At 45.4% G+C, this 23955-nt stretch overlaps 1 protein-coding gene across 4 annotated transcripts in view; it reads left to right on the top strand.

The window, feature by feature from the left end:
- Positions 1-23955, top strand: part of EXOC6B (exocyst complex component 6B) — a 319252-nt gene that overhangs the window by 233950 nt on the left and 61347 nt on the right. For all 4 annotated transcript variants that reach the window (XM_076335628.1, XM_076335627.1, XM_076335626.1 and 1 more), the window contains one exon: positions 6192-6265. In XM_076335628.1, coding sequence (XP_076191743.1) covers positions 6192-6265 — 74 coding nt within the window. The remainder of the gene's footprint in view (positions 1-6191; positions 6266-23955) is intronic.

Here is a 23955-nt window from a genome sequence, read left to right as displayed (position 1 = left end):
GATTAAAGTGCCATTAGTGTCCTAGACTGTCCCAAGTACAAGGTTGAGCACAGTTTGCATGAGCTGTCTGCATGGATGGCTTGAAAGAACACCTTTTCATCGTGGAGCAAGCAGATGCTGATGCCCGTGCAAGCACGTAGTTCAGCTCATCCCTGGGAACTTGCAGACCCTCTGTTTGCCCGGTGCTTTGCCCAGGCCCGCCTGTCGCTCACGATGCCGGTGACCTGCGCCGTTCCCTCGGAGGACGAGAGGAGCGGATCGCTTCCTTCCCACCTCTTCACTTGTCAAAACTCAGCCCTCATTGGGAAACAAAACTTTGCATTTTCCTGCTGTTAAAATGGAGTGGGGTGATTTGTATTGACAGCAGAGCTGTCTTCCAAGCACTGCTGTATGTGCTTCTGAAAGGGGAAGGGTAAATTATTGGTGCGCTGAGTGACAGAGGGCATGGAAGTGGGAGCCTCTGGTCCTCGGCTGTGCTACTTTCCTACACTTAGATTTATCCTCCCTTATTTCTCCCTGAATTTGTTCCCCTGGGCATATCTTTAATTTATTTAGTGCTGCCTTCATTTCCCTCAGCTGACCTTTCTTAGAGGTTGCAAAGTACTCGCAGTGGCAAAGGAAGTGATGCCTGGTGAATTAGCGCGTATAAATGTGCATGGAGGAGAAGCGCGTGACTCCCCATCAATAAGCTATCAAAACTGTGTCTTTTTTGTTTAGATGCTGATAGGACGTATTTGGACAATGCTCTCTACTTTAGCACAGTACTTAAGTGGTCTTTGCAAGTCTGACTCGAGCAAATCCTGGGAGTTTGCATGATGTCAAAGAGAAATGAACTTCTCTCCAGCCATTTTACATTGCCCCTAAACTGAGACCTCCTGCTTGCCTCTGCCATCTCTAACCATCAGCTGATTTTTGGCTTATATTTGCCCTTCATCTGTCCTATAATCCATCACCTGGTGTCCTTCAGTGTTTTAGCTTTAGTATTTCTCTCTCTGTTTCCCTTCTCTTCTGTCTCCTTTGTAAACCTCTTGCTAATCCCACAGTGTCATCTCAGCCTCTCCTGTCCTCTTGTCTCCAACCTCTGCTGCCTGCTACATCATTTTGGATATCCTCCATCTCCAACACCACCTTCCTGTGTTCTCCTTTGTTACCAGGATACCCACTGATATTTATTTACCCATCCTTATAGTCCTTTGCAACTCTAGGAAGAGAAGACGCCTCTGTCCACACCTAATTTTGTTTAAGCAACTTTAAGAGCGCACAGTTCCTCAGCTCTGCACCCACCTTCCCTTCCCCACCCATCATGGACACACACTGTTGATGCTTGTCAACCTTTGCAGCTCGAATGAGCCAATGGTGAGATGCGTACATTCCACTTTTCCTGGTATTAGTATTTTAATGGAGCTGAGAACTTCACATCTGCTAAGAGACATCCATTGTACATCTTGGGTTATGAGTTTGGGAACCTGTATAGATCTGTAACATGATTCTGTAGACCTGTCCTATAGATTGGCAGGGACCAATTTTCTTGGTATACATCTCGTACAATTTCTTCTGAAGAGCTTCCTTTTCTTCTACTTGAAAACATCCAGTGCTCCAGCAGTGAGGAGTTCCTCTCTGGGGCTGTGGATGCTCCTCAGCCCTGTCAGCAGACCATCACGGCCCCTGGGATCACTCCTTTCTATGCAATAACAGGACTCCAGGCTCATCTTTGTTCCATCAGAGGAACAAATGACGGAGAGGGGTAGAAATTTTTATTTAATCTGACCCTGTTCAGTGTATTTTGGATAACTCCTCCCTCTTCCCGCAGCTCTCTGGAATTCCCCAGATGGGGATGAGCTTTGATAATTTGTCCTATAATGGGGAACAGCTTCAAAGCAGGGCTGTGTGGGAATGGTGTGGGTGAAGTATAAGCTCAGTATGGAAATTGGGATCTTCTCTCTGTTCCTCTTGCCTCAATTCCTACCCATCGTTTATCACCTTTTTTCCCTTGCGAGCTTCTCCAGAGTCCACGCAGAGATTTGGGTTTCAGCTTGAGTATCCTCAAGGTGTCATTTTATGCCTCTGGGTAAGGTGCAAGAGGTCCTGTCACTTGGCTTTTCTAAGATAGTCTTCCAAGGGTTTGTCTAAGGAAGGTAACTTCGAGACCTACATTCTTCATTGAGGAATACTGAGATGGTTGTTTCCCCAAATACAAAATCTTGTTCCTGACTGATGCAACCGCAAGTGGATTGTCCAGGTTCCCCTCACCAGGAGCTGCTGTAACCTCGATCCCGCAGGTCTGCCATCATGAATTCTGGTGGTGGTGTGTAATTTAGAGAAAATCTTACCCTCAAAATAGTGTTTTTGAGGAATGAAGTCGCCAGCTGTGTTTATTTGAACCGCATAGTACGTGTAAGACTGTCCCTCTGTGCAGAGCCGTCTACAGTATACAAAAAGAGATTCCCCCGTTCTGTATAATTAATTTACAGTGGATGTCTCTTTTCTGGTGTGCGTTTGAACTCTTTATTCTTTGTTCATTGTAAAGGGCTTAACGGTTCCTGTTCCTTGATTCTTTCATCGGTGAAATGTTTTGGAAGAGAGGTTAGAGTCCCCCTGTGACCTGCCCTGGGTGGCCCAAGCCTGTAGACCTTGCAAAGACATTACTTTTTTGGCCTGAACACAAGTCTCTCAAACCTTTACCCTGGCTAAATGCTTTGTACAAACAGCCGCATACTGATCTGCTCTATTCTCTTGTGATTTTCTGCTCAAGGGGCTGTACTGTAGGTGGCTTGCTATGTTTGCCACTTGCCTTGGTAGTGGAGACAGTACAATAAACGAATCCGACAGTACTGAGGCCAGCACTGTGCTTGGTTGTTCCGAGAAAATTATCCTGAAATCTGGTTGAAGAGATTAAAACCAAGAAGAACTGGCTGTGTCTTTCCTCTAAAGCGCTGTTCTCTTCTTTGTTTCTTTTTTTCTTTAAGACTTTGTTCATTCCTCCTTCAAAATAAGTTTGTGGCATTGGTATGTAAAATGTGACCTACGATTACAGAAGGTACGGCTATTTTTATAACAACCGTGGGGTGAAGCACTGCATTCATTCCTCTTCGGGCTCCTTACAGCCAAGTGCTGTAGCAGCTTTCTTCTAGCGTCTGAGCCATATTCTTGCTCTCATTTCTTCTGTAATACAAATAATATGATCTCATACGCCATTTCACTTCTTGAATGTCAAGTGCATTGTTAATGCAGTAGAGACTCCAATCTGTTCTTTTGATGAGAATTGCTGTTCAAGCCAATGTTGGTTCAATGTGCTACCGTTGTTGTAATGCGCAGTGTTAACGGGCAGTGTCACTCCCTAACTCTCCCGGCCTTCCTCCCATACTTAGTAAGAGACGGCTGAAGGTGAGCTGCTAACTAGCAACCATGGCTTGGGATGAAATCTGTCTTGGGTTGCTCATGAGCGGATGACAGTAGTGAAGAATTCATGAGTCTTGTGAAAACATTCAAGACCCAGTCACAGGCATTTTCTCATGAGGATTTGAAGTTCATGCTTTCGGGAAGATCTTAAATTTCACAACTCCATGTGTGTGCTTCTAAATAGATTCCTAGCAGCTGCGAAGCCCTTAAATCCAAAATAGAAATTTTCTTTCATTGCAGTCCTTTCAGGGTTTCTGTTTTCCAGTGTTTCTCCAAATATAATTAATAACATGACGTGACCCCATCCTTAGAGAGTAGGACGTAGCGGTTCAGCCAGTTTGTTGGGTACCGCAACCCAGGGACGTCTGCGACACTGAGCCGCCCAGGGCAGTTTCATCCCTCGAGAAGATTAAACGCTATTTCTCGCATCTCAAAGTTTTTAGCTTCTTAGGTACGTGCTTTTCCAAAGTGGGGGTGTTTTAGGATTGATGTGGCTTTCGGGATAATTTTTCCAGATGAGACAGTGGGGTGTACAGTGAATGTGTAAATATGATTTATCGCTTGCAGATCAGAGTCAGAAAGCTTGTGTTAGTCCTCCCTTGCGTGTGTGTGCTGGCACAGGCAAGCTACAGTCAAATTTTATAGCAAATGTACATTAAAATGCCTTTACAGTTAGAAGTAATTAAAACAGTTTTTGAGGGTTAAATATAAACTCTCTTTGGACTATTTGCAGCCTGAATATTGCAGCATTGGTCAGTGAAACTGGCTGGAAGCTGAGCAGTTCCTATCTCTGTCCAGTCCCGTCCTGTGCAAAAGTGGCAAAGTCCATAGGCACAACGATGGATGGTTTCTCCTGGCTTTGACTTACGCTTTTCCAAAATCTAAATGTGAACAGTCACGTATATACTTTCTCTTTTTATTTATTAGTTGTTTCTAGTAATAACGTTGGATAAAAGTAATGGTTTTACAGCTGTGTTTGCTGTTGTCCTGCAGCAGTTGTCACTTGAGTGATCGTTTCAATCTTGGAGGTCTTCTGGCTTCTGAAAAATATTAAAAAGCAAAGCCATGGATGTCTGAAAACTGGCCACTGTGCCCCTGGAGGTGCCTGTGTCCGTATTGAAGGATGTTCTCCATCCCAAGATTTTAATGGAAGGTGGAGCAAGAAAGCTGACAAATTAACCCCTCTCTGGTTTCCAGAAATAAGGCAGTTGAGGAACAGGGCTGAATCCCGATGTCTAATTCATTAGTCTGTTGTCATTAGAGCCACGGGGACTGCTCATATGACTGGGCTGCTATAGGAAGTCCTTAAAAATAGGACTGTGATGACTTGTTTTCCTTCTTTTGTGGCATTTGCTTGAAAATGAGATAACTTTTGGAAGGAGAAGCATTCAAGGAGAAGACCATCTGGCATGAAATGACTCTGCTTAGCATTTAAGGACAGGACAGGCTTTGTCCTTTAGTACCTCTGTGCAGTCATGGAGGCAGAAGGCAAAATCCTCCTTCCTTATTGCTGAGCCATCCTTAGTCCTCAGCTTTGTGGAGCTGCAGGAGCTGTTTTGAGGGTTCTTGTATGGTAAAAACCAGAATAGTTGGGCGATAATGGGCCATACATAACTTAAAAATCTGTAGGTTGGTGTATATTTTCCCTCCCTTCTTCCTTTCTGCCATCACACTCGGTTGCACCTCAAGAAACCATTTCATTCCAGCGTGCAGCATCTTCAGTGTCTGCAGGAGCAAAAAAATTTAGCTGAAGGCAGAAGCTCCCTCTTGAGTCTTTCATGATGTTGAGTTGTGGCTTCACAAACTAGATCCCCTCGGTGATGAAAAGTTGCACGGAGAGCAGAGATAGAGCCGTTACTTGTGTAGCTAAAGAGGGTGAAAATTAAGTGAAGTTGGGCAAAACCAACCTCAGGCGTGTCTTCAAAAGACACACTTGAATGTGTGCAGTTGTTGGCTTCACGAGCGCTACCAAGTAAAAGCTGTTAAATGACATGGAAGAGCTAAGGTCCTCTAACGTGGATTCATTCAAGTCCCCCTCAGTGGTTTTAGACTTGGTTTAAATAATGGATTAGGAGAAAAAGAAATTATTTAAGTCTGAAATTCTGGCCGGATTACACTGGAAGGAGATAAATGTGGCCTTGGAAATACTGTCTTTGCTTTAGAAGCCAATGTTATTCAGTTGTCAGATGTCTTCATCCAACATAAATAAATACGCCACATAACGGCTGCGATTCTTCCCATTTGGGGTGACTGTACACTGGCAATAGCGCGCCATACCAGATAATGCAAATAATCAGCTGCCGAATAATTAATGATGCGGCTGGGCATATTTTTTTGATGGATGCTTATGGAGCCTGGTGACAGGCGTGAAATTAGAAAATTCCTTCAGCGCCCTAAAATATAAATAGCTTTCGGAACTGAAAAGAGTTGCACAGCTGAAGATTTTATTGTGTTGAGAGGAAAAACTTTTCCACCCCCATCCCCCCCTTTCTTCTCGGCGAGTTGTTTGTCCATTCACAAAACAAATACTCTGAAGCCCAGTACGGCTCATGGGAATAAATTTCAGGTCGAATTAGTACAGTTTCCTTGCTGTCAGGACGGTGGAATTAATGGTGTTTTGATGACACGAATTTTGAAGGGCGAACAAAGACGCTGAAGGGAGGGAGACATGACTCCTTAGAAGCGCGGTCCTCCTCTCCCCCAGCCTCTCTTGTCTTCCCTGTCATCCGTCTGCCAATCTCCCTGTCCATGGTTAGTTAAAGGCGCTTTTTATCCTCTTTTCTTTCCCACAGAGTTTGCCAGATCCGGCCCAGTGCCTGGGTTCCAAGGGGACACGCTGCAGTTGGCCTTCATCGACTTGAGACAAGTAAGTCTTTGTGTTTTTGTTTTTTGTTTTTCTTTTAAGATGTGTGACTGAAGACCATCAGGTCTTAAGGAAAGGGAGAGGAGGGGAAACGGCGTCGGTGATTTACGCCAGAGACCTATATTTCCTCCCCCCCCCTTCTCCTTGCGCTCGAAGCCACCTCCTTATTGAGTGCTCCGGGGTCCTGGAGATGGTGGAGGTGAAAAGGGCTGGTGGTACGGGGGCGAGAAAGAAAGCCATGCCTGACCCTGGCCGATGGGGTCCATTGTGCTCCCGTTGGCTTCTGCAGACGCGGCAAAAAGATAACTCGGCGACTCTCCCGGCTGACGCCAAGCAGGTGGTGCTAACAGAGAGAGCAGTGATGCAGAGACCGCCCGCCTCGAGGACTTTTGTTCACAGATAATGCCTGCAGAGGCGTTTTGCGAGGGCGAAGGAATTTGCATTCGGGCTTGTGTGGGGAGGGTATGAGTGTGTGTCCGTCTTTGGCTCGGCTCCCCCCTCCCCGGTCCCCTCTTCCGCAGATGGTCCCCAGCCATGAATGACAAAGTGGCTGTTGGGGAAGATGATTGGGGAAGGCTCCACCCATCGGTGCCCACCTCTCGAGGGGGCCCCGTTAGAGCCAAGTTGACCATAGCAGGTACTGAGGCATTTGTGGGGCTTGGCAAGCCAATTTAGGGAAAAGGGCCATTCTAGCGAGTCATTTGTTTGGGGTAGAAATGGGCATTATTGATATACTAGGCTGGGGGGAAAAAGTGAGGTGGTCCTGTCATCTCTTGGCACTGAAGATGGATGGGTTGGATAGAAAGTCTGAATGAAGTAAGACTCAATGACTGATGCTTCTCTCCTATTAAAACAATCTTTTTTTGTCTGTTAAACCCCCTTGGCTTTGTCCCTCCTGCCATCATGATGCAGTGCCTCTTGTTTTCAGGGTTGACGTAGTTTGCATTCTGAAAACTTTCGGGTGCCGAGGGTATTTCTTAAATCTGCATAATCCCTTGTATCGATGATCTTACCACTGGGACTCTGATTCATGCTGGAGCCGCTTTTAACCCATAAGGGTTTGAGAACTTGTCTGAACCCAATTTATGTGCATGGAGCAATCTGTCATCCCATGACACTTCTGCGGAGCAGCAATAAGTTTAATAACGTCGAGATGCTACGCATTCGCTTTTCAGACTTGGGCCTGCTGGTAACTGCCAAATTTGTTTGCAAAATGGTCAAAATAGCTACATGGGAAAGGTGTGCGTTATCACTGCTACGCGTTGACACTTTCATCTTCATTAGCTTCTTGACACTTTATTGACTGCAGTGCGCAACACGCTTGCAACCCCCTGGGTATAAGGAAATGTGGAGGCTTTGGTCCTTTTCCAAGCACGAAGACTTGAATGCAGGGATTTTGAAGAGGAAAGCTGTGGCTGTTTGAAGAATGAAATGCCTTAAAAATGCTCGGTGAAGTTCAGCTGGTCTGAGCCAGTGCATTAGCAGTGAAATGTTTGTACAGTTCATAAGTGCAAAGCGGAGCCAAATGAATTCAGCTTGGGTGAGGAGAAAGCTGAACAGTAGCCCTCTACAATTCTTCCTCCTCTGTCAAATGGTCGTCTTTGTACACGGCATTTTCTTCTTTGTTTTGGAAGGTAGTCCCAACTTTTTTTCTTGCGTTTAAAAATAATAGCTTTTCTGAATGTTGCGAGGAGAAAGGGGAGATGCTCTGGCCTGTTGAGTTTCAGGTGAGGACAGGCAGTCCTAGATCATCTTCTGGATAACAGGGATGCTTGTTGATGCCAAGTATCGTGCAGATAATGGACAACATCTCATTGCTCCAAGTAGAGAAGAATCCACCTATCACTGGCTTATTGAGATTAGCAATAACGTGCAAAGATGAGATAGTTCCCAGCTCCCTTGATCCTGTCGATGACATAATCCCGTGACATGTAATGTGTCACCAAGCTCCATCTGTGTGAAGCTCCGTTGCCTGCTCTGGGGCCACCACAGCTCCAATGCTCCCACCACCGTGGCGCTTCTTGTTGGACTGCAGCTCCAGCTGCAGGGCCTGGGAGCAGGGAATAGCTGGAAGGGTGGATGGATGAAGGTACAGCAAAGAGAGGTCTTTAATTTGTTCTTCAACTTGTTTTTAATTTGTTCGTTTTGGACATTGCATTCTTTCTCTTTTAAGCCGCTAAATGTTAACACAGTATTGACTTAAAGCTATGAACGGGGACAAATATACCACCTGAAAGTGTTTGTGTTTCTGGCTGTTTTCCTTTGCCCGGGAAGGAACGCCGGTGTAGCTGGTGAAAGGGTGTTTCCAACCTGAAATCCAGACAGGCTTCTCAAAACGTTAAAAGTAATTTCAGGTTTATATTTCAGGTAGGTTTATACTTACCTCGGAGCTGTCCTGTCAATTAGCGTGGCTTTACGTGAGCAGGCAGAAGCGGTCTGGCTTGGTTATGTAGGGAGGAAAAATGGCCGGGCAAAAAACGCACCAAGTAAGTAGGGAGATTAAAGAGATTTCCCCCTCCCTTCTCAATACATTTCAGTACTAGCTGTTACAGAGCAATGGTAGGTGAGAGAAAATTGTTAAAGTAATGTGGGATGATTAAGGGAATGACCAAAATTAATTCTTAGTACGATAAAATATAAAATGGTGGAAAAATGTAGTGATTTGGTTTGTGTCTTGTATACAGATCCTTGTAGTGGAAAACAAGCCCTATAAAAATGTCATTGTGTAGGAGCATCAGAGTTCCTCCTTGTTCAGTGCAGCAGACTCCAGTGTAAGACCCCTCTGTACATTGAAAGGCTGATTTTCCCCTTGCGGTCAAGGAAATTGGGAGCAATTCCATCACTGTTTGGTAAAGAGGAAAAGAGTCAAGCCCAGAGAATCAAAATTGCTATTCTGAGCAGACAGTAATTTAAGAAGGGACTTTTCTTCCCGTCCTGGGACAATTCTAAATCCATAAATACCTTTAATGAAGTGATAAAGTAAACCAAGTTGCATCTCAAATCCTTCTGTAAGAGCCCTTTTATAACAAGGGTCTGACAGCGATACTCATATTTAAGGCTTTACAAGGAAGCAATAGTTACTTTTTCCCCTTAAAGTTTAAACTTTGCTCTTACAAACTCAGTGCTATACGTTAGAAATCTGAAATAAATTTAGTTCCATAAATTACCTTGCTAAAATATGAAAGGCGCCTAAATAATTTAGTCTTCTGCATCTTTCTTTCAAAAGTGACTTGGGCGCTTCTGTCCAAATACCATTGAATGTCCAAATACCACTGAAGATCTCCAGGAGCTTTCAAATCAGCCCCAAGCCTGCACATGCAATAAGTTCACTGTTCTCTCCGCAGCTTCTGGCCAGCTGGAAATGTTTTAGCTTTTCATTTTCATGGGTTTATTATAAGAAAGTTAGTTGAAGAGGAAGGTTTTATGTTTGTCTGTGAAGTCGCTGCAATCCACAGCCATGCTGATCTCTCCTAGAAGCCAGATCGACACTCATGGCCGCCTGCCAAGGAAAATCTGTCTCCAGCGCTCGAAGAATTTCACTCTGGGCTCTAGTGAGGGAATGTCCTCGATGGATTAGAGCTCCTTACTCTAGGCCTCTCCATCTGTCCAGTGAATTATAAATCCTGTGTGTTGAATTTCCTCTGCAAGTGCAAACTTCAGCATCAAGGGAGATTTGGAGAAAGGCAGGCAGGAGCCCATCTTGTTGGAGGCACGTGGACATGCAAGGGATGAGGACAGGGAGGTTCCACTCTTCTGCTCCATCATTTTTCTGTTTTACTTTATGGTTGTAACTTGGCGGTGGTTATGAATTTGAGCATCAGCTCTTCAAACCCCATCAGTGAGATTAAGACAGGCAAGCGCCGTTGTTGGGTGTGGAACAGCTTTTCTGCTTACCGCTTGTCCAATAGCAAGCATTTTGTGCGTCTTTTTACTGTGTTCGAAAGCCAGTTGTGGTTATTGTGGGTTCATGTTGGATGCCGGCCAGCTGGGTAATGAGAGGTCTCCTTCTGATGCATTAATTTTTCCCTATTACCTCTGATAGAGATGCTTAATAAAAGGGTGTTCCCCTCAGGAACACAATTCCCTCCCATCCCTGCTCTGTGCCCTGTTCTTCCTTTCATACAGGTTTCCTATCTCTTCTGCACTGTTTGCATAGTTACTGGAGGGTTGGGTTTTTTCATTTAGAAGATGAAATACAAAGTTAGGCAGGAGCTTTTAGCCGTATGAAATGTGCAGTTGTTCTGTCTTTGTCTCCATCTTAATTTCCCCACAATGACTTCTGAACCTTCTGGCCTGTTTTGGCCATATTTGGTTGGTGGGCTTCAAAAGTATAACAGCCCTTAAATATGAGCCAAGGTAGAGGAGAAAAGCTGCAGTGTGAACTCATCCCTTAGACTCAACCTTGAGAGAGACCCATGGGGAAACCTGGATTTCTTGGTTCTATGCTTGGTTTTAAGGAACCACCTGCTCCGTTGTAGGGAACAGCAAACTGTGAGGTTATGTTGAGAGATACAGTAATGCTGGCATTCGTGGATATCTAGCTTAGCTTCTTATCAAAACATCAGATGGATAAATAAGGTTTTTAAAACTCCATCTGACTTTGTTGTTGACTGCTTTAAAGGCACTTGGAGGCTTGGACCTGTGCAAGGTGAGCCTGTATCAAGTGAGATGTAGCCCTGTCTCCTACTGCTACCATGTGGTCCAGGGCTTCCATACCCAGCCCTGGGCATGGTGGCCGAGGGGAAGCCCTTGCAAATTTGGGCTGAAGGGCCAAGGCCCCATAGGTCTGTGCCTTGACATGACACTGCAGGGCTCTGGCCACCTCTCTACTCTGTGATCTGAGGCAGTTCGATGGTAGGAAGGTGGAGACAGTCCCTCCAAGAGCTCTGAGGCAACATCCAGGACAGCATGCAGGTTCGTTCCCACCAGGCAGGAAGCCTGGGTTGTTTTTTTTAACTTGTTTTTATCTTTTGCAGTTAAATGTGGTTTCCCTGCCCTGCAAAGTCTAATGAGATATCTGAGGAGCAGTGTGAAAACAAGACGTTGGGTGAGCCTCGGAGCCAGTCCTGAGCCTGCTGAGAGATGGACTGCCAGTGCCATGAGTGTGCAGTGGCATGGAGAGAGGCTCGTTAGATGTGAAACTGGTTTGGCTTCTTTTTCCCCACTTGTTTTGCTGGTAGATGCAACAGAAGTTGAAAATCGTATTAGAGGGAGGATCAATTAAGTTAGCTATCTCGGCGAGATGTCTCCTCTTCACATCTGCTCGCGTCTTTGAAGCACAGGTTTCTGTCGTAAGAGAAGCTGCAGACAGAGTAGCTGCCGTGTTAATCATTGGATGCAGTAAGGCAGAGATGAAAAGGTGACTCACAGGTTTCAGTTCATCTACTCCCTTGCCAGTTGCTATTTTCTATCTCCAAATTGTTCTGTAGACTGCCATCCCCCTGGCCCACTACCTTGCACATCTTTGGCCTCGCAGCTCGGCTGGTTCTCCCAAACGCCCATTGCGCTGCTCTGACCGAGGACTGCAGCATGGGGGATCTATACACTATTTTTTTTTGAGAAGCACTCTACGTTTTGGTTTCTGGTCATCTTTAATGTTTAATGCCCTTTGCAAGGGGACTTTTAGGAAGGGGACTTTTGATAGGAAGACAACATTTACATTTTACATCTTACTTAACGTACATTCTCTCCTCTCCTTTTAACTGCTTCCCTTTGTGTTTACCCTATATTCTGTCCTTGCTTAGTAGTGCTTGCTCTAATTATTTAACCGTTGCTGCATGGCCTCTGCCACGTTCTCCTCTCCAGCTCGGCCATCTGAAGCCCTTTGCTGGCTCTTGAGAGTGGTCCTGCGTGTCCTGCCTGCAGCTGCCTCCCAAGCGGTGTCAAGTAAAATGTTGAATTCTATTCATCTTCCATTGCAAATGTAATCTTCTTGTGCACTAAGGAAACAAAAGGTGTGAAGACACATGTTCCAGTTGGGGCCTTAATCCTTAATTACCCGGCAATGATAGGTTTGAGCTAGTTTTATCATTACCCTTAAATATAGGGGTTTGCTGTTAAGATTGTATCTCCAGGCTGTTAATTACTTTTGTTGCTCCTCTCCGAGTTCTTTCCACTGATTGGTATCTTTTGGATAATGCATCCACCGCTATTAATCATGTTCATTACGGTAGTGCCTACAGGTCAACTAATAACTGCCCATTTTGCTGCGTCTTGTGCAAACACGAAGACCTGAAGAGTCTAAACAGATGATGGAGACCAGAAAAGGCAGGCCAAATGCGTCTGACTTACAGCCGAACACATTGCTGCCAATTAAATGGTATTTTGTTCCCTGACACCCGTGAATGTGATAGATGCTTTTCTAGGCATCCAGAAGCCGTAGCCACATCAGCTTCCCAGAAGTGGAGATATTATCGCCTTCATCCCCTGTCACACCTCTCTACTTCCACAGACCCAAATTATGCTGGTTTTTTCTAAATGCCAGATTGCCTGAGGAAACCCATTTCAAAGCTGTAGTCTGGTGTTAATTTATGGTGGACCTCAGTGGTGTCTGGGCCACTCAGCATGATGCTGAGTTTCCTCTCAAAAGTTATCTGCATGGGGTATTACAATAATTCTATTAACAAAAAAATGATTTGTACATTGGCTTTCTCTCTCAAGAAATGCCTGGATTTGTTTTCTAAATCTGTATGTATGAAATTACCTTTGAAACTGTTTGCTGTAATCACTTGGTGGAAAGTAACAGTTTGTGTAAAGTTACAGATTTATTAAGGCCCATTTAAAACCTTATGAATTTTATGTACTCGCGTTGTATGAGTCGTCTACCCTTTGGAAGGTGGAGCTGGCCATACCCTTCAGTTCAGGTTAGAAACCTGCTATGGTGAGAACAGGGTACCTGTTTCACCCGTGAACAAGGTCTGCCCAAGGGCCTCAACATCTGGAGATCGCAGGAGGATGTGGGACCTATTTCCATGTCACCCCTTGTGCTTCAAATGCCCTTTCGATTTCCATTAGTCAAGGTGTTTAGGTGTCTCCATCCGTCTCCCACCCCATGTCTCCCTAGGACACTTGGAAGAGGTGAAGAAATAGAAAGATAACATGGAGGGAATGACTTAAAAAACCCCCAAAACAACCAAAATTAACAAACAAAACCCCGCAGATGTTTAATGAGGGGCCTTTTTTGCCTTATTTCATGCTCTTAATGTCACCTGATCCTTCTGCCTTGATGTTAGCACCATCCATTTTAAACCCTGTTGGTAACATCAGAGCAAGGTGCTTTCTCTTTTCTGGAAACCATTTGGACCTTGATTAAAAGCTGTCTCAGAGCAGTTATGACACATCAAAGAAGTACCAAGAGATGGTTTGCAAGCTGTGTTGGAACCTCCTAAAGGTCAGGCTGGACTCCAATGCATGGGCGTGCTCTTCCAGGCATCCTGCACCTCTGGTGCTCCTCAGCCTACCCAGAGTACTCATCCGGAAAGGTGCTCCATGCTGGAGGCCCATCAGGGACGACAGACAGAGGCATTTTTTCTCCACTCCGATGCATCTTTATGTGAATGCCCGTGGAGATGTGCTCAGACATGGATTGTCGGGCAGGCATTGCCCAGGGAGCCGTGCAGGAATCCCCCGGGCTGCGGCTAACCCAGCACACCAGGAAGGACATTCCAGGGTCTTGGCCAAACCACTGTGTTTCTTGCTTGTTAGGCTCAGGGTATCTGTGTTTTTTTTTTTTAGTGCCCAAAACCCAACAATATTTGAAAAGGGCACAGTAAGTAGTTTGTTTATTTTTAAATCAGTGTTAACCGTCTGACTCACAAAGGAAGGATGCTTCAAAGTTTGTGCTGAAAATCCAAGCTGCTGCTCTCTATGTTCTGCAGAAAGGGGATGGGGAGAGGGAAAGACACACAAAAGCGTGAGCTCAGAGCAGATTTAGAGCCTTAACTCTGATTTTTCTTGCTTTGGTGGGTTTAAGCTAGTCTTACTGTTACTTTAAACATAGCCTTTTGTAGTTCAATTATATTAAAATCACACAGATCCGCAGTCCGTTCGGCTGTTCGTACTTGGTCAGAATCCATCACTCTTGATCCAGGAAGGATGTTTTGGCATGGTGAGGAATTAAAAGTGCCTGGATGTTCCCCGGAGCCTTCAAACAAAAAAAAAAAATATCAAGAGTGCAAACATATTCTGTTAGCACTTCTCTTACGCGGAGAGCGCTGCCTGGGTTTCTTTCATTAGGGCATGGCAGTGGAAATTGTGGAGCCTGTCGACACTTTACAGACTGGAACAATAAAAACAAACAAACAAACAATCAAATCCTCTTTCCTTCGGAGATTTTTGGGCTAGGCAAAAGAAATAAAGGGAGGAAATGAGGAATTGGAAAGTGAGGAGTAGACTTTTCTACCTCGTCGTTGGGTGTTACATTCCTCGAGATGTCATGTAAACAGTGCACCGGGCTCGTTTAGATGTTGAAATCAGAAGATGGTGGGGTGGGAGATATTTGTTCTCACCTTAGTCGGTGCTTTAGGCTGACGCTTGGGGTTTGCTCAGGAATGACTGGGCTTTTCGTGCTGTGGCCACCCCCAGGTCTGGGATTTGGTCCCATACACCCCACGCCGCTGTGTCCCTCTGCTGAAGTTAACACAGAAATTACATTTTTCTTTCCAAGGCTGTGTGCTGAGAGCGATTCAGTAAAACATTATGCGATCACTTATTATTCCTTTCTCTTGTTTTCATTTATATTTTATGGTAAAACAAGCAGTGCAGTCACTCAGATGGGACTCCATGAAGAACCTCAGCAAAAGGGGGCCTCGCACTGGAGCAGGAACACATTTTAGTTGGGTTTTATTCCTCTAAGACTCAACTGTAGACCCTGCCTCCTCCTGAGCATCCTCTGGCTGCTCGTGGTCCGTCCATCCTGCAGCAGGTTGCTGTTACTTCAGGCGTCTGCTGCAGGGCATGAACAGCAGGAGCTGGCCTGTGCTGGTGGGAGGAGAGATCTCCTCCCCGCTGTGCCCTCTAATTGCAGGAGGCTGAGAGACAGTCATCCGACCGGGGAAACGGACACAGCTGGAGTTATAAGGCCCGCTTTCACCTTTAACCTGCTGATTGAGGCAGGATTGATGGGGAATAGAGGGGGCCAGAGGTGGTTGCCCTTCACCTCAACATCCCCGCCTGTGAAACCGAATCCGCTCTGGCGATCTGTGCATGCTTGGGAGCTGTCACTCTTGAGCTAGTGAGGAAGAGCTGTCCATAAAGAAGCCTTTATGGAGCTGCCTTTCATGACATCCTAGCTTCACCTTGTGCAACGTGGGTTTTTTTTTTTTTTTTTTTCCCCTGAGAGCTCCTGTTGCTGCTCTGAAAGTGAAGAGTCGCTTGGCTCAGCTGCTGGGTCTCCCTGGAACGCGTCAGCTGGACCTCGGTGGGTGGTAAAGTCAGTTTTGCAGAGCAGTCTTGTCTTTGAAGCCGTAGGGAAACAGTATCCCAATGCATCCATGTAATTCTTCTTAGGATCTCTCAAGTGCAGCTGGATCGCTGGGTTGTCATTTCAGAGCAAGGAAATGTTACCTCTTGGAAAGCCTCTTGTGATACTTTGCCAGTCAAGCAGCTTTCTGAAATAACACGCGCAAATCAAAAAGCCACCACTGGCCTGATGAACGTCTGGGGAAAGTACGCAGGACAGGACCACTGGTGCTTTTATCCATCAAGGTGACTTGCAATTGCAAGATGGTTGTTTGAGAAGCCTTGGGTGCCCCATGTCCTTCAGGAATGAGCTATTAATTGCCTCTTAGACAACCGGTCCCAGAGCAGTCTGTTGTCAGACTCTCCCATTGATTTTTTCCATTTCATTTAAAGAGTACACATATTGACTAGCATTTATGTAGTGCCGTACACGTGGATTAAGAGGTTAATAAATGAGATACGGTTTGTGAGGAAAGGCAGGTGACGCTGATGTGTAAGAGCCCTGTGAAGGAGAGAAGACAGAGGAGAGGAAACTTGACCTCTTCATGCTTCAAGCTGAAGCAGTGGAGAGCAGCTGCAGGAATGATAGTGGTACTGGAGCTTTGGAAGAAACCAGCAGAGAGGAGACGTGTCCTCCAAATAAGTTGAGAGTCAGGATCTCAGGATTGTGTTTTACGATGACTTTAATACTATATTTCAACCAACGATTCCTTTGTGAAGCTCAGTCACTTGAGGTTAATGTACCGCGCATCTCAGTCCTTTGCAGTTGTCATTTTTGTTGATGAATTGACAGCAAGGTGGCACTATATAGCAAGAAACATTACAGTATGATTTATTTCAACTTTTCTATTAGTTCCCCCCCATCCCATGATAAAAATAGTAATTTGCATTCCTATAGGTTCTGTTGATTCCAGGGCATGTGTGTTCGTTTTTAAACACAATGCAATAGTTGTTGCTGTTAGATGTATAAATGGGTTATTTTCTAGGTTGGTTCTATTAGGAGAGTTTACAGGTTGATGTGATGATAGTGGGAAGTTTTGTGCTCTTGCTCTGAATCGGTGTTTCGGTGTTTAAGTGCGGTTTTCCTCTAGAATAGGAGGGGAGTGGTACAGGTGTCTAATGTGGATGTCTACTGCTGTTGTAGAAGCCCAGAGGTATCCTAGATGTCCACAAGAGACAGGCAAATAGGACACAGGCATTCAAGAGACTTGTGCCTTGCTGGAGTAGCAGCTGGTGGATGCCCTTAGGTGCCTAAAATGGCACCAGATACTACTCTTCAGGACCTGAACTGCTTTGTGGGACTGATGGTTGGTTTATTAGATGTATGTCAACATCCGCTGTAGTGACAAAACCGAGCTTCAAGGTAACAGCTCTGCTACTAATAGAAGTAATGGAAGATGAGGTGGGTTTTGTTCTAGCCCATGGCTGGTCATGTTCCAGGTGTATGAGCTAATGCAGTTTCAGTTTCTATCTTTAAATGTACCTATGCAATTTCAGGGAACCAGGAGTTGGGAACATGGTCTCCAAAAGGCAGTTCCTTTGAAGGACAAGAAGAAATGGCCTCCAGTTGCACCAGGGGAGGTTTAGATTGGGTATTAGGAAAAATTTCTTCACCGAAAGGGTTGTCAAGCACTGGAACAGGCTGCCCAGGGAAGTGGTGGAGTCACCATCCCTGGAGGTATTTAAAAGATGTGTAGATGTGGTGCTGAGGGACATGGTTTAGTGGTGGATTGGACAGCGTTAAGTTAATGGTTGGACTTGATGATCTCAAAGGTCTTTTTCAACCTAAATGATTCTATGATTCTGCGTGCCCAGTGTTAAAGTGGACAAACCAGAAATACCCTCGGTTGACTTTCTAGCTTTCAGGTTGGCTTTGCATTCCTGCCCATTAGTAAAACGAACACTTAATCGTAGAAACATAACAAACGTCACCAAAGCATCAGAGACTTAACAAGCATTAGAAATCTGGTGTGCCCTTTTGACTAAATATTAGAATAAGTACCCTTATTATTGCCTACTTTTATGCGTATCCAAAACAGCAATGTGTGACTTCCAAGATGGTATGTGAGATCAGCGGAGTTCTAAGAGGACTCTGTGTGCTATGATACATAGGAAGGAAGAGACCAATTAAGCTAATGGTCTTTAATTGATAAAGATTGAGGTGGTCTGACCACCAGCGCAGAGGAGTGGCAGTTTTCTGCTGTGGGGCTTGTTGGAGGATCTGGCTGAAGGTGAAACCAGTCTAACACACGCGCGCACACACACAGATTTTGCACCTGGATCTAAGAGCAGGTATGAAGACTGAACAAAGTGAGGACACGTTCCTTCTGGACCAGGAGGACCTCCCGAACTTTCAGGACTGTCCAGGTAATGCGGAGGGAGTAAACGACGGTGAGAGGAACAGTACATCTGTGTGTGTGGCGATGGAAGTGGCCCACTGAGGAGTTTCTGCTTTGCAGGGGAGTGTGTTGATTGTGCCCTGTAACGGTTGACAGGGCATCACATGTTGCTTGCAGTAACGCCTGAGATGAGGTGAAGCCGAGTGGCTGAACTCCACTTTGCAGGCTCAACCCTTTCTGCAGTGAGAGGGGTTGACATATCTCCAAGGGTTGTTGAGGTCCCAGCTGAGATGAGCTTTCCTTTGGAAACGGTTGTGGCATCCCTATGGCTTCTGACAGCTCCAAGCAGAAAACGGGCATCTCACTTGGCTCAGTTGGGGTTAAGCAGTGGAAGAACCATGAAGTCTTCTCCTCCACCTCCCACTCCCTTTGAATTGCTAATGGCAAGATGCGAACGTCTTTCAGACCACGTATCTACAAAGCCTTCTGCAGGAGAGGCCCTTCCAATGCACACAGAGAGGGTGGCTGATGCCCCTCTTGTCAAAAAAACACGGGTTTTGTAATGGTTTTGAACCTCTGACTCTTCTGCACCAAAAAGCAGAAACGTCTGGCTGCTGTCCCGCAGGGTTAAGGAGAGGGGTGGTTTCCACCATGGGCTACATCTTCCTGTGCTTGCAGACAGGTAAACCCCAAAAGTGGAGGAAGAGAGGTGGGGGGAAGGGAGGCATATGACTCCAGACAGTGTTTATTATATTTAACTGTAATCTGTTCATTTAGTGCCTGTTATTACTGGATGCTTTAACACCTTCTTAGGCACCGTGTCTGCATCGGCGGGGCTGTTTCGAGATGCCAGACAGGTTTCTGCTGCAAAGACCCATCACCAGCTTACGGTGTGTTTTCACATGGTTCTCTTGGATAATCCCTCGCTCTTTCTAATAAATCTAACAAACCACACCAAGTGCTGCATTTATTCAGGTCATGTGCTCATGCATATTAATCTCTCCAGCTGGCTTCTCCTTCATTCATTTAAATTCTCCTTCTCTATCAGGCCCTGTCGAAGGCAGTTCCCTGGGGGATGTATTTTTGTGTAACAGCTAGCTGGCGTCAAGTCTCGTGGATCGATACTGTGCATGCTTTCAGCGTTTAAATTACCACCATGGTCTGTTGGTCTTGGCTTAGGCAAAAGAATCCCGGTGATGAAATGACACTCGATCTGGAGTTTGCCAGATAGTGTAAACAAGCACATTAGTTGGACCGGATAGGCATGATAATTGCAGAGCGAGGCTGTTGCTTGAATGGATCCATTAAAGTCGGCTTCAGGGAGCTGCATCATCCTTTTAGATTGTTGCTAAAGAAAGGACCGAAAAAATAGCCGTGGCTGGAAGGTCTTGCTGCAGAACGTGAAGCACCAAATCTATTCTTAACTCTTCATTGCTGAGCTTGTGCCGCTTGCTTGGTGCGATTCGGGATGTTGGATCGCTTGGGGATCCACTTCTTCTGTGCTTCATGTTGTAGGAGAGCTGTGGTTAAATGGGGGTACGTAGCTGTCGCTATTGAGCAACCGCACGCTGCAGAAAACGGGTAGAGTTTTATGTCCTCCTATTCCAGGGTTCAAGTCCCTCATTGATCCCATCAGAGAGGAGAAGCATCCACCTTTTTCCTTCTCCAAAGTGGTTCTGACTGTTTGCAGAAGGCGGGGATGAACTTTTTACTTGCTTTAAGAATTTTCGTGCTTTGGAGCCAAGCAAGTACCAGAAATGCTGCAATTTGGAGGGGAGGTCCCGTGGAAGAGCAGCGTGTGGCATGAATTTGGAAAGGTCTGCTAGAGGAGTGATGGGGAGGTCCTGATGTTTGTTCCCTGATACCCGCTTAATGTTGGTTGAGAAACGGCTCTGCCATGGGGAATAAGGTTTTCAGGAGATGTTTGATTTATTTTGACTGAAGTTTGAGAATTCAGCTGTAAGAATATATTCACAATTTTAAGAGCTGTGGACCAGCTCTTAGAAAAATAAATAAATACTGTAATAGTAGATGTTAGCCGGCCCAACTTTGACCCAACATGGGCTTACTGGGTAATCTGCTGGGATGGCGACGGTTGGATTCTGTGTGTCACCAAGAGCCTTCATCTTGGTTGAGCAAATCCTGAGTTCATTAAACCGGATAATTTAGCTCTGTGACTCAGTTCTTGTAGTTTTTGATTAATTGCTCAGCTGTGGTGGTTGGTCAGTCAAAGTTTGGGCCGTGGCTTGGTTTGATCAGACATAGAGGTTGCAGAGCTTTCATTTTTTGGCGCGTAGTTGGGAGTTTTGTGTCATTTAGGATGAGACCTCTTGTGAGCAACAGATTTGTTTAATTTCTGTGATTTTTTATTTATTTATTTATTTATTTTAGCTTCCCATGAACTGTCTGGTTCTGTCTCACCTGGTGGGTCCTGGGCTGGGTGGGGCTGGGTGGGGCTGGCATTGGAAATTCAGGTTGTCCTGGTTGGATGCATGTGTCTTTGAATTTTATTTAAAGCGTGTGTATGTTTTGAGCGTGGGCTGGAGCACCCTGATATGCTGAATGTCATGAAAAAAAGAAAAAAAAGGTCTGGCTTTTGTATTACGTGGTGTCAGACAGGCAGACAGAGAAGGAGCAATAGGTGTGTACCACACCGAGACTCACTTGGCATCTCCCCATCCTCCTGTTCACAGCAGTCGCATCTGCCCAAGTGGAAGAGTAAATACTCCTCCGATCTAATCACATTAAATGTTCCAGAGTGTAATACCTTAATTTGGTTGCTGACATGAGGGCTGATGGGGAAATGATGTGGTAATCAGGAATGACAGGGATGGTAGATAGGAATCTTTTGTTTCACAGATTAAGCGAACCTGAGTAGATAGTCTTGTCGGGCGTGCCCCGTAACCAGAAATAGTCCTCACACGCTGACTCAGAGCACAAAGCCACTCATGAAAGTTGAGTCTTTCTGCAAATGGCTTGACTTGTTCTCATCTAAACCTGTTATTGGCCTCTGGAAGATCCAGTCTAAGGTCAGAGGCATCTGCGGTTGGACTTGATGATCTTAAAGGTCTTTTCCAGCCTAAATGATTCTATGATTTTATGATTCTGTGTGGTATTAAGTTGTTGTTAAGTTGTTTCTCTGAAGAAAAAAGCAACAAAAAAATATAATGCATCTCTTCTTCTTTTTTGTGGCAACTTGGAATCAAAGTGCACGAAGTCTGTTATTGCTCTGCTCCTCTTAATGTTTAAAACCTGGAGGGGGGAGGGAATCCTCCCTGGAATGCACACCCTATGCAGAATTGCTTTTCAAAAAGTGTTTGAAAACAATCGCTTCTGCAGGAGTAGGAGCTAATTTGAACAGCCAGTTCTGTCCTTGAGATGTACATTCCAGGATGCCAGAGGAAAATCACAGGCTGGAATTTGCTTCATGTTTGAGGTTAGTTTGAAGGGAGTCCGGCGCTTTTATTGAGGGTGGTTTTATATAGCAGCTCTCAGTGGAAACAGTTCGTCTTTTATATTTTTAGGTTAAGGGATTTCTTTAAGGTCAGCCTGAGTTCACACAATTTTCTCTTCTGCCTTGATGGAGGTAGGCATTCTTATTTGAAATGACTGGGGTCCAAACTTGCTGTATAACCTCTTGGGCACGTTATTCTATATGGTTGTGGAAGCAGGTTGATGAAATGAATGTGCACGTGTCATTTCCCAGTTTGTGGGAAAAATGCTGCTTCCATTTTATTCCCTCGAACGGGTGGAGGTTTTCCATGAGGATCACCTGGCGTCCCAGACGCTCGTTGCCTTGAAGAGGAGCGTTGGACTTAATTGCAGACTCTATAATTTAGGGCATTTAAATATCCCCCTGCCTTTTAGCCACTGGCAGCTTTCTCCGAAGGCAAAGGAAACCTCCAGCACAATTTCTCTCCAGTAGTGTATTTTTCCTACAGACTATCCTTTAATACACATGATGAGCATATTCTGCTCTCGTAAAGAGATAGTACAGCTTGTGTGGGGCTGTACGGATAAATATATATGAAGTTCCAAAGTTTTCCAAGAGGAAAAGGTGATGTAATGGACTGTGGAAGTAATATTTTTTTTTTTATTCTTTCTCTCATCTGATCACATTTACGATATAAATAGTGGGAAAAGGCACAAACCCATTGAAATGTCAACCACTCTGGTAAAGCTCCCCCATCGCTGCGTGCTGGGTTCAGGCAGCAAGCAGCATCCATCGGTGGTTTCCAGCACATTAGCAGCTACGTGTAGAGCCATCTGTCATGGCTTGGAGGTGTCAAACCGATTCAGCAGTTCATTAGGTAAGGCCAGAAGAAAAACATAGCCTAGGAAATCAGCATATAAGAGGGGAGAAGGGGAGACTGAAGAGCTGGAGGAAGCACAGTCCATGCAATGCTGTAATTTACTGAGTCATTTGCCATCGCACCCCGTTGTGGGGTCAGGGCAGTTAATTTACCGACTCCGCAAGGGGATTTGGGAGTTGTCCCCAGTAGGTTAAGGCATGGGCAACAGCAGCACCAGTGCTTTGATGAGTGTCACCTGTCCTCTCCTAAACCATCCTCAGACATGTCCCAGCACCATGCCTGGGAGGTGCTGTCCTGGTGGACACCTCTCAGCCTGGATTAAGTTCGAACAAGAGCTCCAGATAATGGTGTTTGCTGTTTTCAGAGCCAAGTTTGAGTTTTAAATGATTTGTTCTAACAAAATTGTTCACCAGCGGGATGACTTGAAGGAACAAACACCTGCTTTGGTGCGTCTGCAAGGCAGGTCTGCTCCATGGGAACCTGCATTCAGCCCTCCTCCACGGATCTTCTAGAGATGTTTGCAGAAAGCGTTTCTGAGCCTGAGCTGTTAGCCATCCATGGCCACCTACAGAACAGCAAGGCTTCTCTGGCTTGCTTCTTCCAGCATCCTTATTCTGGCCGGTGTGCAGGATCTGGCCTTTATCTTTCCGCTTTCTCATTCCCTGTTGGAAGTTGGGCATTGCCTTTGGTGATAGTGGGTGCAGCTGGCCAAGCAGCTACATGCGCCATATGCAGGACATTGTTTTTAGGGCAGTTGAAGCTCTGTCTTCATCTTCTTACCTTGTTATTAAACCCTTTTAGAACAAGTCCAACTCTGGATAATGCCAGCTTTTTGTTTCTATGCGGTGCTTGCTTTGTCTTAATGGATTTCTTCTCTTCTGGTATGTTCAAAGACCAGCTTCTGTATCTTCATAGGCTGCATTGCCTCAGTGACTGTAGAGGTAGCAATGTGAACTAGGAATGTTTTGGTCTAATTTTCTCATTTCTCCTCCTCAACCTGTCTATTTGCAGGTCTGTGCCTCTGCTCCGATGCTTTGCATAACACTTTGCTGCATTCAAGCACCCAACAGTTTGCTTGAAGGGAAACCTTGTGCTCTGCAGTTAGACCGAGATTTGAGATGTACTTATTTGACTCAAATTATCGACCGACTCTGTGTTGAGTGGCTTTATTTCTGAACGGGCATCACACAGATGCGGTACCTACCAATTTACTGTACAAGCTGTGTTTCATTTTGAACATGAGAGTTCAGTCAGGGAATACCTGTGCATTTGGAAACTGCGAAGCAAGTCCAACCATTGTAAAATGCGTGGGAATAATGTTGATTACTGCTTTCTCTGAAGCAGCCTGATCTGTAAGCAATTTGCAGACCTGATCCCCAAGCAAGACACAGACAAGGAAGGGGAAGGAGATTCCTGCATGGGTTTTGTTTCTTGACACCTCAGTTCAGGTGAAGAGCAGGGGAAACTTTGATTTCTCCTGCCCCCTTGGGGTGCGGGGATTCCCACCCGTCCCAGCTGGAGCACGGGGCTCAGGGCGACGAGACGTTCAAGTTCCAGGTCTGAACGGAGCAGTGCAGTGAGT

Source organism: Aptenodytes patagonicus, chromosome 4 (genome assembly GCF_965638725.1).
Source record: "Aptenodytes patagonicus chromosome 4, bAptPat1.pri.cur, whole genome shotgun sequence".
Taxonomy (NCBI): Eukaryota; Metazoa; Chordata; class Aves; order Sphenisciformes; family Spheniscidae; genus Aptenodytes; species Aptenodytes patagonicus.
This window is presented reverse-complemented; position numbering and strand designations above follow the sequence as displayed.